The sequence below is a fragment of the Colossoma macropomum genome, unplaced genomic scaffold (genome assembly GCF_904425465.1).
Source record: "Colossoma macropomum unplaced genomic scaffold, Colossoma_macropomum, whole genome shotgun sequence".
In the NCBI taxonomy this organism is placed as follows: domain Eukaryota; kingdom Metazoa; phylum Chordata; class Actinopteri; order Characiformes; family Serrasalmidae; genus Colossoma; species Colossoma macropomum.
Window position 1 is genome coordinate 6,283,259 of NW_023494791.1, and position 14,334 is coordinate 6,297,592.

General features: G+C 39.4%; 1 protein-coding gene across 1 annotated transcript in view; it reads left to right on the plus strand.

The window, feature by feature from the left end:
• LOC118810153 (CUB and sushi domain-containing protein 1-like) overlaps positions 1-14,334 on the plus strand; it is a 597,007-nt gene that overhangs the window by 567,544 nt on the left and 15,129 nt on the right. The window contains 5 exon segments of the mRNA XM_036573713.1: positions 3,052-3,240; positions 4,520-4,693; positions 7,150-7,332; positions 12,936-13,112; positions 13,546-13,725. Coding sequence (XP_036429606.1) covers positions 3,052-3,240; positions 4,520-4,693; positions 7,150-7,332; positions 12,936-13,112; positions 13,546-13,725 — 903 coding nt within the window.

Genomic DNA, 14,334 nt, shown 5'->3' on the forward strand with positions numbered 1-14,334 from the left:
CTTTCAGTGAGCTATAACTAAGAAATAATTAATATTGCATTGCACCATACTTTGGTTGGGTTAATATTTTATGTTTCTGCTTCAGTGTTTTTTTTTACAGTTTTTAAATTATTTACGTCTCCTTATATCCAATTTATTGAGACAATCATAAGGCACGCCGTCACTCCACTTAAATACTGCATGACTACTGGTGCTTATATGCTGTAGATCCAGTTCAGATTTCACACTCTCTTTCTCTCTCTCACACTGTCAGTCTCTAATTGATAATCTCTGTTGCAAAAAAACAGGATTCCAGTAACCGTTGTCCATTTATACACTTTTAGTACCCCTCTGTTCTCCTTTCCGAAGGGCCTTAATTGATCACCAGGACACTGGCAGCTGTCAGCGAGGCAGTTACAATCTGTTTTGTTTCGCTTGGGCGTTCAGTCCTCCACTTGTTTTTCCTGGTGAAAGGACAGTGACTGAAGACAGTATTGAGCCAACTTGGCATGGCAGGAACAGCAACTTCTAGTCGCCTTGGTTCATTGTCAACACAAGTTGTCACGCTTGATTTCAAGGCAACAGGGTTTGCAGGAAGTCTGGCAAGTATTGTCTAGGAATCCCAAGGGTTGCAACTGGTGAAGGAGGTTGCGTCCTGTTGCATCGTCATTGTTTACTTATGGCGGATAAGTTAGCATGTTAAAACTAACCCCACTTGAGGAGGCATTCCTGACTCTGTTTTACAGCCACACCAGAGGGAGAAAAAATAATATAGGAGTGAATTCGGTGACTTATACACAACTAAGCGAAAAACAGTTACGATGAAAAAAGTGTTACTTTTATGGTGCAAAAACAGTAACACTTCACTGAAGGACAGCTTTCTTAAGGCTACATGACACCTACAAAAGCCCTTCATGACAACTGATGTAAACCTATATAGACATTTATAAACGCAGATTACAACAACTGTTTAATATCATAAGGTAAAATGATATCAAAATTGACAAAAGCATCTGTTATGACAACTGACGCCTGTTGAAAACCTTTATGTTTATGTAGGTTTATGTCAGTTTCTATCAAAGGCCTATGTAGGTGTCACATAGCCTCATGAAAACTACGCTATAGTAATGTGTTACCCTTGTCTTAGGGGTGAATCTGGAGAAATGTCTGTCAAATAGCTGTCAAAATTGAGTGATAATGTTGCTATGGGAATATGCAGTGGTGACCACAAGCATGTTACATTTTACCATGTGTTATTGCTAGAAAGCTGAGACTTTTCATCTTTACACCCATGTTTGAAACTCAAAATATGCTTAAGCGTCAAAAGTGACTCAAAATGATGGAGCAGGTCACAATTCACCCCACTCTTCAGTCCTGAGTGTCTCCCAGCTTACATCCACAACTGAGGGGACAGCTCCGTCCTCCAAACAAACTGTAGGGTGGTTTTTGGTTCTGTCCTCAATGACCTGTATTTAAAGGACTCCACAGAATCCCCCTGTCCAAGGTCTCATTCCACTCTCTCTGCCCCTGTAACCTCTGACCAAACTCAGTTAGTTCCTCCTCTTTTGTATCATGACCAAACTGTTAAGAACTGTCCACTTAGGTGAGGGTAGGGCAGCACCTCAAAAAGGCCTAGTAGAAAATGAGTTGCCCACATGAGCCGTGGTTCTCAAAGATGCACTGACAGCTTAACGTGACTCAGAAAAAGCATGTGCTTGCCTTTATTCTGCCAGATTGGTGCCGTCAGATAGGGGAAGTAACATTTGGGGAGAAAATTGAACAAGAGTTAAAAAAAAAAGCTTAAGAGAAAGTAAATATTCTCTTCTGCTGTGCCTTAATTCTGCTATGTTTTGCAGTTGTCAGCAAAATTACTCGCAGGGCCAGCTGTGCGTGTTTAAGTTTTAGTTAGTTCTGACAATTTGGCCAGCTGTACGTGCTTTACTTTTAGTTAATTCTGACACTGTTGTGAAAGCATTTGTATTTATATGCCTTTAAGCCTTTATGCTCACAGGGTCCTGCTGGCCTTTGTGTTCTTCCATGCTAATAATAAAATAACATGTAGGAACTGTAACGAAGACAAAATAGCATGAAAAGTTTTGCCATATCAAATGTAATGTGTTTCTGCCCATAAAATGAAAGTGCATGTGCAAAAGTCAGAGACAAACTTTAATTTATTTAATCTCCAGTAAAAACGACCATTAAGTACGAGTTATTCATTTTTCAGGAGGTGTTTCTGAGGAGATTACATATAAGATAGTCCGCTTGCATGAGGTAGGAGAAAGTCAAAGGGAAAAACAGGAGCTTTCAAAACTGCAGCTAATGATTAAAACAAATGATTAAAAGATACAGAGACAATTGGGCTCCTAAAAACCACCTGAAAGACCTGGTAGACAAAACTGCCCCCATCAGATAAACAGTACTTAAAGCTTTCATCTTGAAGAGAGAGGAGAAAATCAAGCTGCTTCAGATCTGAAAACATCCACAGGTGTTTCTGTCCATCCTTCCACTGTGAGAAGACGACTCAGCACTATGGGTCTGAAAGGATGTGTAGCTGTCAGGAGAAGGAAACAGACAAAAAGAAAAACATTTGTAAATCAAACAAAGAAGGTACTGGTGTTTTTAGAGCAACAGACTGGCTACTCCAGACCTTAACATCACTGAATGTGTTTGATTTTATTTGGATGGTGAGAAGAAGAAAATGCAAAACCAACTTCTAATTGTTAATTTCTTTCTTCTAAAAAAAAGGGAATGACTTCTACATAATGGCTGTTTTGCCTGTAAATCAAATACATGACATTTGCTCAGAAGTTAAGTTCATGATTGCTGCATATTTTTTTGGATTTGCTAAATGAGAGCCAAACTATATTGCGAGCAGGTGAGTGATACGAAAAGAGACAGAGAGAATCACTTTCCTTTGCTCATATTTTCAAAAACAATGTCAAGAATGAGGTTCATTGAAATTGCTCTTTTTCCTCCTGTTTAGTGTCTTCGTCTTTCTCCCTTACAGACATTAAACATCAGCTTTGTTTGTGCTCCTTGTCCCCCCTGCCCCCTTTTCTCTTCACCTGGTAGTGGTAAACTGCTCTGATCCTGGCTTCGTGGAGAACGCTGTTCGTCATTCTCCTCAGCGCTATCCCGAGAGTTTCAGCTACACACACAGCGTGATGTATCACTGCAAGAGGGGCTTCTATCTGCTCGGCTCGTCTGTGCTCACCTGTCAGTCAAACGGCTTGTGGGACAGATCGCTTCCTAAGTGCCTTTGTGAGTAACGCCTCCGCCACCGTCTCCCCTCCACCCCTCTCTCTCCTCTGGGTTGATGCAGCCACAGAAACAGAGCACAAATCAGGACTGACGGGAGATTACTTGACTTTATGTGACAGAGTGAAGGTTGTGTTTAAAATGCTTCGATGGTAATTGTAAAATCAGAATCAGCATTGGTTTTGTTTGGCCGAGAAAGATAGCACTTGGAAGGAATTTATCTTGGCAGTAGCTAAAAAGACTGAAAAGATTAAAAAGCTTAAAAGAAATGTAATAGCAAGTAAGCAAACTTAACAGAGGAACAATAACTGAATACGTAAATTTAATAATTAGAACTTCCATGCAAATGAAGACAGGCGCAATTTCATTATTTACATATGAGCAGTGTAGTGTAAGACCCCATTTGGCTCGCATGCTTTTTGTATGGAAGCCTGTTTTCACCAGGTAGGAGAAAAAAAAGACTTTTTTTGTTTCAGGTTCGAACGTTGACTCATTAGGTTGAAATAATGACTTATTTTCTCTTTTTTTTTGCTTAGTGAGTGATTACTTGTTGAGAAAATATGTAATGTTTTAAGCATTACTTTAATAAAATAAGTATAATAATAAGTTCGGCATTATAAGTGAAATTAGCAATTATTTTGACTTTTAGTGTTGAAACGCCTATTTTAGGTCGGAGGAAGGAGCTGTAGTTGAGTTTGTTGGGAACTTTTAAACATCTGAAAAAACCTTTTGGTGAATAGTTTGTCATATTTAAATCAATATTGTATATAGTGTTATTGTATATAATAGAAAAATGGAACCAAAAATTGGAACCGGGTGATTCCAAACTTTTGAACCATGCATCACTTCAACACAGAGGATTTTGTTGTGTTTAGAATGTCTATTGATTTTTTTTTGTATGTACCTACTAAACAGTATGCATAGATACACTGAGGAACAGTAGTGCAGGAACAAATATATGTAATTCTACAAAGTTCACATACTTAGTAGGTATGTCTGATAAAATGGCCAATGAGTGTAAATTGGGTATACCCAATAAACACAAATCTCAATATATACAGAATACAGTGTAATGATTTAATTGAATTTCCGTTTTAGTGACAGGAGCTGTGTAGATCTGTGCTCCACTGTGCACACTTTTACAGCCATTAAAAGAAATTTAATTAGATGTTTGGTAAAGTGGTCAGTGCAGTGAGATTATGCAGTAAAACCTATAAACTTTGTTTTCTGTTTTTCCTTCTCTCTCTGTCTCATTCTCTCCTATCTTCCATGTCTCCTGTAGCCATATCCTGCGGTGATCCGGGCACGCCGCCCTTTGCTGTCCTGTCGGGCAGGAATTTCACGAACGGGGCACTGGTGCACTACTCCTGCAGCCAGGGCCGGATGCTGGTGGGCAATGCCACACGCCAATGCCAGGAGGATGGCCGCTGGAATGGCTCTCCGCCCTACTGCTCTGGTACGCCACCTAACAGTCAGAGGCGAGGGGATTAATTCACAAAGCAGGATTTCTCACTTAGCCTCAGAATTTAAAGCGCCTATTTCACAGGAAAACACCTTTTCCTTGCTGTTTTGAAATCAGTGTTTTATTTGAGTTTATATATGTTGTTAAACGTTTCAAAATATCATTCACACACCAGTCAATATGTCCCATGTGATGTCACAACCATGAACATGTTTACATATGACCATCCATTCATCCTACAGCAGTTTCGCCTCACTCATTCATATTAAAGTGGTAAAGACTCTTTTAGCCAAGACTGAAAGAGACACAATACAAAGCAATCAGAACAGACATCTTTTACATGGATAAATGTTAAAGGCACAGCAAGAAATACAGCTTGTTTAAATCTAGGGGAAAAAGGGGTTGGAACATGCTCATGTAAATATGAATTATGACTGTTTTAGTACATGAAGCCACACAAAGGCAAAAATGGGGAACACAGGGAAAAATAGAAGACTAAATAGTAGGATATGGGCCTAACAAAGTTATTGGACAATTCTCACTTTTGAACTATGTAGCTCACTGAGAAATCCTGGTTGGTGAAACAATCACAAGGACACTGATGATGATTGTGACTCTTGAGTTCAGTCCCAAATGTGTCACTCACATGCCTTTGACTCATGCAGTCCCAGACAATAGCTATTGTTGAAACCTGAGCAGTCAGCATTATCTCAGCTGTTAATGATCTGCAGAGCAGGTGCACAACCCTGCTACTGGTGATCTACTCTAATGCAGATTGTAGGTCCAACCCAAATCTGTCACACCTCATCTAGTTCATCGGAGTCTTCCACAGCCTCTGCATGTTAGAGCCAGGTATGTAAAGGTTAGATACATGAAGGTTAGAACTAAACCATGCTGTGGGCAAATCTCCAGTGGCCGCTTTGGGCATCCCCGACCTACATGTGTTGAAACGGTGAAACATAAATGCATCTTTTAGGATGTGCTGCTGCATATGTATTCATAGTCTCGGGCTATACACTGCCTGTCATTTTCAGAATGTTTTAATAGTAAAAAGCCTGCTTTCTTTGCATGAAAAAAAAATGCAGAACTTGAGGGAACATTTGACAGAAGTCCTAAGTTGCAGTAAATGGCTTTTCCTGCACATTTTTCTCCATGTTGTAATGTTATTAGCACTTATACCTTTCAGATGTTTAAAACATTTAGAATTTAAAATTATTCTTGTTTTGCTGTACTACTTGAATGTAATTACACAGTTCTATAAGTGATTACATAGTTACATTAGAAATCACATTTACACTCTTTGACAGGTTCCCCAGAGTTTCAATATTAAAAGCATGGCAAAATATGAAAATGTTTTTTTTTCCTTTCTGCAAATTGCACAACAGTAACTTTCTATCAAATTCAAATCATAATAAAATATAGCTTTTACTACTTACAAACACGAGTGTGTTGTTACTTGAAGGTATTCATTGTGCACTTCTCACAAAATTTCTCTGCTCATTTCAGTGAACTAAAAGTGAGAAATAATTCGTATGAAATCACAACCTGCTTGTTGAGTATTATCTCTCATTGCTTTAGAACTGGTAAGGGTTGAACTACCTCAGGGACAAATTAAAGGGAAATTCCACCAATTTTTTTTCACCAATTTTCCAAAATGTTTTGCATAATTAAATGGTTAAGATGTAAGCAAAGTTGTTCAGAGTGCTTTGGTGTGAAATGCTCTAGAGAAACTTAATCAGTCAGAATTAATCTCAGTGGTGGTGATAGGAACCAGACATCTGAAGAATTTGATGTTGGTAAAAGCATTAAATGCTAATGAATATACTGCCTGATGTATTGTTTTATGATAGTTTTGAGGTAGGTTTTGCCTGAAATAATATTTTTTTTAAAAATCAGTTTATGGTAGAAAGGCACATGCAGGGCATTCTGAGAGAAAATAGTTCCCAAAGAAAATGTAGTTTCTTTCAAATTTACCACTACTTTGTGATTATAACCTTTACATTATAAACTTAGAACACCAGAGTGGGTTCACTGTTTTTTCTTTCTTTTGCCATAATAAATATAAAATGGCTGTATTTGCATTGTAAACTCTAAGTCTGGTTCCTTTCGTAAGTGTTGTAAAAATTCTGAGTATGTAAATTTTTCTACGGTGAACCATTTTACATCATATCACAAGTGACTTTGTCTCAATCTTTATGTTTAAACCTAGAATAAATGGCAGAATTCCCCCTTTAAGATGTGCTTTTAATGGAAAAGAAAGCTATCAAGTCATTATGTAAGCATAATGATGAACATGAGGCTGACCCAATTAGTCAATAGTTTCTTTGTGCTAATAAAACTTATACAGAAGTTACAGCCAAAAGCAGGCGTCCCCAAACTTCTGTATATGAGTCAGCATCTTTTCTAATTAATTGGATGGTTCATGCATGAGAGCTGTCTTTGATTTCCAGGTGGTAGTCCTGGCTTTTGCGGAGACCCCGGAATCCCCCCTCATGGCTCTCGTCTGGGTGAAGAGTTCCAGGCGAGGAGTCTCCTGCGCTTCACCTGCGAGGCAGGATACATGCTGATCGGCTCGTCGGAGCGCACCTGCCTGCAGAATGGCTCGTGGAGCGGCACCCAGCCCGTGTGTGAGGGTAAGGGTCACAGATGGCTGGCTGGGAGGGAGGACGTAGGCACGCAAGCACACATACACATAGTGCTCACACACCACCAGAGCAGCACTGCGTTTTCGTGCTTAATTCGTTTGGAACTGGCAAATGCTGTTGCCTCCCGGCAAACAGCAGGGTGCACACCCAGTTGCAGAGTCGAGAAAGAGGTAAACTTCTTAGGAGGCACAATAAATCATTATGAGTTGTCTTTGCTTTTGAATCAGATCTGCAGATACCCAACCATGCTTGTACTCTCAATCGTAGATCCTGACATTCTAAGACCCTGTTTACACCTCATGATTTCAGGTGATTAGGATCTGGATTGTATCCTGATTTGATTTTAGCCACATGCATGTACACTTGGTAGTCAGGTGCATCTACGTTTAATCGGACTGAGATCTGATTGCTGTGTGTGATGGAATATGCAAATCTGCTCAATACATGGCAACTAATTACCAGTTGTTTATCCATTCAGCCTCTTCATTTGCAATTTGTTTTGCACAGTAGTGTCTGTCCATATTCCTATTAAGCATTTTGTTTCATCAGGTCCTAGACCATGTGCGTCCTCCGTGATTATCTTTCTCTCAGACACAGATTATGTGCCCAGTGACGTACTGCATGGGGAGGGGTATTGGTTGTACTGGGAGGGGTTTTGGATGTTCTTGCAGAGATGGATATGTTTACACTGCTGTAACATGTGGCTCAAATGCATCTCAGACCACATCCTGAAGTGGTTTGAGCGATTCAATTGGTGTCTGTTCTAAATGCATCTTGGGTGTGTTTACACTTGCATTTTTACATAGCTTGGCCTTGTCCAGATATAATCCTGATACTAAAGACACATGAAGTGACCAGATGTAAACAGGGTCTAAGTGAACAAACTTTGGCATTTGTTCTGCAAATTTTATAATTTCTGTTTATTTGCTGAGTTTAAAATATAAGTAGAAAAGATGCCAAAACATGTCATTTGACCAGGGTTGCACAAACGTTTTGAATATGATTGTAGACCTGTGGTTGTCTGTTATCCAGAATCAAGTTCTGTTAGTACTCTAAAATAGATTTTTTGCTAGAGCGCCTAGCAGGCCCGACTACAACAGTCCCTGTCTCTTAATGAGTCACTGGCTGACTGAGTGACAGACTTGCACCCATTGTTGCAACACACATGCACAGTCATCACATGAGACAAACAGTAGGTGAACGCTACACACTTAACTAAATGAAGCACTGTTGTCTCCCCATTACTCATCCTTATGATATGTAAGGCTTACTCATCCTCTATATTTCGGCAGTACATGATCACCTACTGCACCAGAATGTAAACTGGAATAGCAGTTCGAGCTGTTTTATAATTATCACATTATAAAGAGTTTATCATTAGCTAGTTCGGAAGCTATAATGATATAATGGTATGATAGCAACTAGAGAATTTTATCTGTGCATACATTTACAATCTTCATAGAAAATGGTAAACTTGCTTGACTTTATGCATGTTCCTGTTTAACTGTAGACAATTGTGTGAGTGTAAGTGCATGTAGAAATCATCTTTAAGTCTGTTAGTTAGTTCTTTGGTATAGCTATGCTGATAACTCTTAGACTGTTATTAGCATAATAACATAATCGCATGTGCTTGGTATATAATAGTGTTGAAGTGTATATAATAGTGTTGAAGTGAAACCAACTACAGAGAGACTAATGCCTTCAGAGGTCTGTTATTAGTAGCAGTAGTAGTAGTCTGTGTGCGAAATACCCCTTGGTATTTGGAGGGTCCCATGTTGGCTGCCTTCTCCAGCATTGGCTGGCTGCTAACTCACTCACCGGCACTGATGCTAGGTTTAGTGGCAGCAAAATGTTTGGTTTAACAATTCCTCTTTTGGAAATGCTCTTTTCTAGTTTTGTAATGTGCTCTTCCACACCTTAACTGAGATCTTACACATCTCAGTTAAGTCATAAGTCTCTTGGAAAATTGGGCAAGTTCTCAGATTTAGAAATATGCTGTATATTGTAGGCATATTGTAATTTTTTTCAGAGGTATCCCAGCCATAGTTACAGTTGCTAGGCTGTGAATGACCAACTGGGTGAGCCAGTTTTCCATAGCACCACCCTGAGGCAGACCAGTGCTGCATCACTAGTTAGTTAAGAATACTAACGACAGAAGCCGCTGACTGTAGGTGAAGAAGTCTTCTGTATTTAGCACATTGGTAGTAGTAGTGTGATAGAAAACTTGTATTTTTTGACAAAAAGTGGCTAGTATAAATTTAAGTGGGCCTTCACCAGACACTGCAGGCAAGTGGACTGCAATGTTATTTTTAGCACATAAGGCAAAGGTATATCCTATACCACAGGCACATGAATAGTACAAAAGCCACACAGCCAATCGCGGTCCTGGAAAAAAAAACAGGCTTCCCTAGTCTTGTTTATATGCCGACAGGCCTAAAATCAGTAATTGCCTGTTAATTCAATGACACTAGTTGATGGGGATACACAAAAGCCCCCATAATTACTGCAGAGTGTAATGATACATTAAAATAATGAGGGTTTGTGAAAAGATTGCTCTAACCAATGCGTGTTAGCACACAAACACCAATTATTTAGTTACTGGACAGTTGGCACTGTTTTAAAAATGAATGCCAAGGACTATGCTGCAGTGTTCCAGACAAAACCAACATTCATTGCAAATAAGCAAACTAAATATAAGCATTATGTATTGTCTTTGTGATAGTTTATGAAGCAAACCTGCCATAATTTCATGCCTAAAATATGTATGTTGGTGCAGTATTATACAAACAAACTGCAATAATTGTGCCACAGTATATGATGAAAGTCAAGTTTTCTTGTAAATAGGCTTTGCAAATCAAAAATAAGCTTCAAATGGTGTGCTTTATCACCACTTGCAAGCATTTCATACTAAAATATGCAAACAGGTCTAAAAGGTAGATGAGAAAAATGCCCCATGATAAATGTTAGTGGTCTTTTGTCAAACGTAGAACATTGTGCCAACGAGCACGGCGAGTAGATGCTAGTATGCAGTGCGATTGTAGTGTTTATTAAAAACAAATCTGTCCGGCAACACCTCCTCTCGTCTCACCGCTGATTTATTCCTTTGTTTGTTTTCGCTGCCAGACTGAGTACAATAAGCCCATGGATTGTGTACACGAGATCAATAAGATGCATTATTTAGAGGCCATTCATAATTGAGTAAAGGGCTTTAACGGCTGTTTTAAGGCAGTAGAGATGGATAAGCGCGAGGGGGAGTGCAGTTGGGGGCTGCTGCACTGTCCTGGGGATACAAATAACAATGGCCAGGTACTAAATGTAAATTCTAGGACACAGGGGAACACTAACCTGCTGCCACTTGGAGAAAAAAATGACTTCAAGTTTGGAAATATATCTGCCTATTGCAGCAGCTCAACTACACCTTCTACTGAGATCTTATTAACTCTTTATTGAACTCCTTTTTTCTCTATTTATTAAAGCTGCTGTGTATATGGTGACTGATTACATGAGGTAGAGTTAAATCTGCTTTCAGTAAGGCCTGTGAAGTGAAATGATACACTTGCGCTGATTACAGTAACGATTATCCTGATAAAGATTAACCATCTTGAGGGGTTAAAGCTGAAGACGTTAACACTGTGCAGGATTGTTATGTGTTGGGCTGTGCATTATGTTAAAAGGGGCTGCCTCAGTTACAAGCTTGTGATTTAACTTGGAAACCATCATTTATCTTATATACAGGATGTGTAAATCTGTGTTTGCTTAAGGTAGTATTAACCTTTTATACAATTACTCAGCACCTGTGTGATAATTAAGAACGTTAATTAGGGACTTTTGGATTTTTGCCACTGAAGATTTTTGCCCAAAATTGTCAGAATTGGCACTTTGGGTTTTCAGCCAAAAGATAAAAGAGGTCAGAAATTTTGGTCAAACAAAAGATTGAATAGTTCTTCAATTAAATGTCAAAATCTAACACTTAACAAATCTGAAAAGGGATTAAAAACACAATTTTCTTCGCTCTCCTGTGCCGGTTGCCGCAGATGTTTTCAAACAGTTTGAGCAGCAGTAGATTAACAGTCACACACTCAAACATGCTGCAGCTGCGTTCTGTATGGTCTTTAGCTTGGTTTTTTAGCTTTAGCTCTGATTTAATTTATTGAATTTAATGGAAATTCCACAATGCTGAGTAACTCAGTGTCTTTTGGTAATAAACTTTTTCACCTCTTGTTTTGAAAGTTGTTATCGCAAACACTTGCATTTTTTAGATCCTGCTGGTGTGGGGCTTCTGGCTGTTTCTCCTCTAAATGACGAACACTGAAGCAACTTGTGTGCCAATAGTGCTGCCAGACTGCTAGATGGCAGTTCCAAAGACACATCCAAGCTCTTTACATATTAAAAAAATGAGGTGTCTTACATCATTATAGGTGCTCTGGTATTCATCTATAGATGCCTTTATATATTTTTTATATGATATTTTCATAATTTTACAGCATAATCTTATTTAGCAAGATGTTTCAAAGTAAAATTAGCCATCGTTTTCTCAGTTCTCCTTGCTAACATGACAACAATCGCATTTGAAGCATCATTAGTATTATTACATTAATTTAAAAGCAGAATTAAAAGAAGCAAATTATATACAAAATAATTTTCTTTCTGTTTTTGGTTTCCGAAGGTGTCCTGAATTTGGAGTTTCAGTTGAGCATTTTCATTTCGATGCATCACTGATGTTAATGCATTTAGTCAGATTTGCTTAAAAATCATTAGAAACCTCTGTAAAAACGTGTGCACAGCGAGCCCCACTCACAGCACGGATACACACTTCAGAGATGTTGAAATAAGGTCTCTATTTAAGGGATAGACTCTAATAAGCTCGCAGATCTAATGTGGTTAATTACAGTTACAGCCCTTATCCCAAAATGCCACTCTAAATTACTCTCCAAAAGTCTCTAATTAGACTAAATCTTAATGTATTTGATTTTAATGGCCTTCTTTTATCAGGTACTTGACCTGCCCTACTCTCTTAAAAAAGTGTACTTAATGGGCTTTTGATGGGGTTATGAGGTTCGTGATGTGACCATTTGTGACCAAACAGGGCTCTTTTTTGTAAGATTTAACTTGCCTCTTTGCGGTCTCAATGACTGTAGCAGCATAGAAAGATTCAAAGAATATTGTAGGCAGCTGAATGAACTGCGGCAGTGGTGCATGTCCCACAAGGTCACTGGTTGGGACCACTTTATGATACGCCAAAAAAAAAGGATTAAAATATCAGAGACTTGGCTTCTAATATTCATGGTACTGTGTTACAGCACCCTTGAACAAGGAGCATCCACAAGTCGTTCTGAAGGCAGTGATTTAAGTGGTTCATTAACTCTTTAACGTTCTGGCTGGTGCTGTATAGGGACGAGCGGAAAGCCCCTTAAGGTTTCGACAGCAGTGTTGCTACATTTGAAAAAAATGACAATGTTCTGAGGGTAATTGGAGGTGTTTTGCATAATTGTGCCAGTCCTTGGCGAGAGGTTTTCTGCTGCTCTCCTGCTTCTTTGTGACAGTTATATGAAGCGTTCTCTTCTAATATGCTGCTTCCATTGCTTTCCCAGCTGTGTCCTGTGGAAATCCTGGAACTCCAGCATTCGCCAGAATCGTCTTCAGTGACGGCATGCTCTTCTCCAGCTCAGTAACATATGCCTGCTGGGAGGGCTACAAAACGTCTGGCCTCACCACCCGCCACTGCACCACCAACGGCACCTGGACCGGCTCGGCCCCGGACTGTACAGGTCAGTGCCACGCTCTTCTCTTTAAATAATAGCATATTTTTATGTAACCATTATTGTAAGCATTTTGTGTACAGTCACAAGAACAAATCACATGCCATGTAATTAGAACACATGTTTGTGTTAAAATGTGAATAAATCTGGCACTGATATTGCTATGTTGTCTTTAATTGGATTAAAAAAATGTGTTGTTTTTCTAATGCATGTTTTCAGAGCATAAAACCTCATTTCTAAACCAAAGCACAGAACCAACCATTAGCATCACGCCAGTGACATTGTGCTAAGTGGTGGCTACTAGCTTTCCCTAATTGAACTGTTGTGTGAGGAGAGGTCATTGCGATAAATGGATGGAATGTGTGTGGCCACCATGCTTTTATTCCTGCTGGTCCTGTTCACTCTGCACCTCCATCAATGGAACATGTCATCTTCATTTCAGTTATCAGCTGTGGAGATCCCGGCCCTATTGCCAACGGAATTTATATGGGGAATGAGTTCACCTTCAATAAGACTGTTCGCTATCGTTGTAACCCTGGCTATGTTATGGACCCTCCGGGGCTGGACACTCTCCGCTGCTCTAAAGACGGCTCTTGGAACCAGACCAAACCGAGCTGCAGAGGTAAAAAAAAACAGTCATTATCAGAGACGTTATATTACTGAGATACCCAGAACAGAGAAATAGAGAGAGAGAATTTATCATGGCAACAAGGAGCAAAAAAGTGGGAGCGTACAGCTGTGCGTTGCCATGGCAATCAAGTCTTGCATTAGCAAAGATAACCACAGAGCTAGCTCACTTAGCCGGCCGCACGTGTGTGATGCGCACGTCTCCTAGATAAAGCTGTTTGTGACGAACGTAGCAATTTAACAGATGTATGATTTCCATGCAGGCATTTCCTACACAAGTGCTGCTTGTGGATGCTTTGTGAATATTGGCCAAATTAGCTTTAGTGTGCATGAAAAGAGAACGTGGAGTGGTGGTTTAATGGCTGGACCATCAGTACCCATTCATTCTCAGTTAGGCTGAGAAGGTGGGTAGGCACATCTGGTCAGTGCTCCACATCTGGAGCTCTGTGGGCACTTGCATGAAACATCTCAAATATTTGTCTTCAATTAAATACTTTAAAGATAAATTTACCCAGGCTAAGAGATGTACTTAAAGGTGAATTCCACCGATTTTGCAAAATTTCTCCATAGTTCAGTGTCTGAAATATTAACAAACTCATTCAGA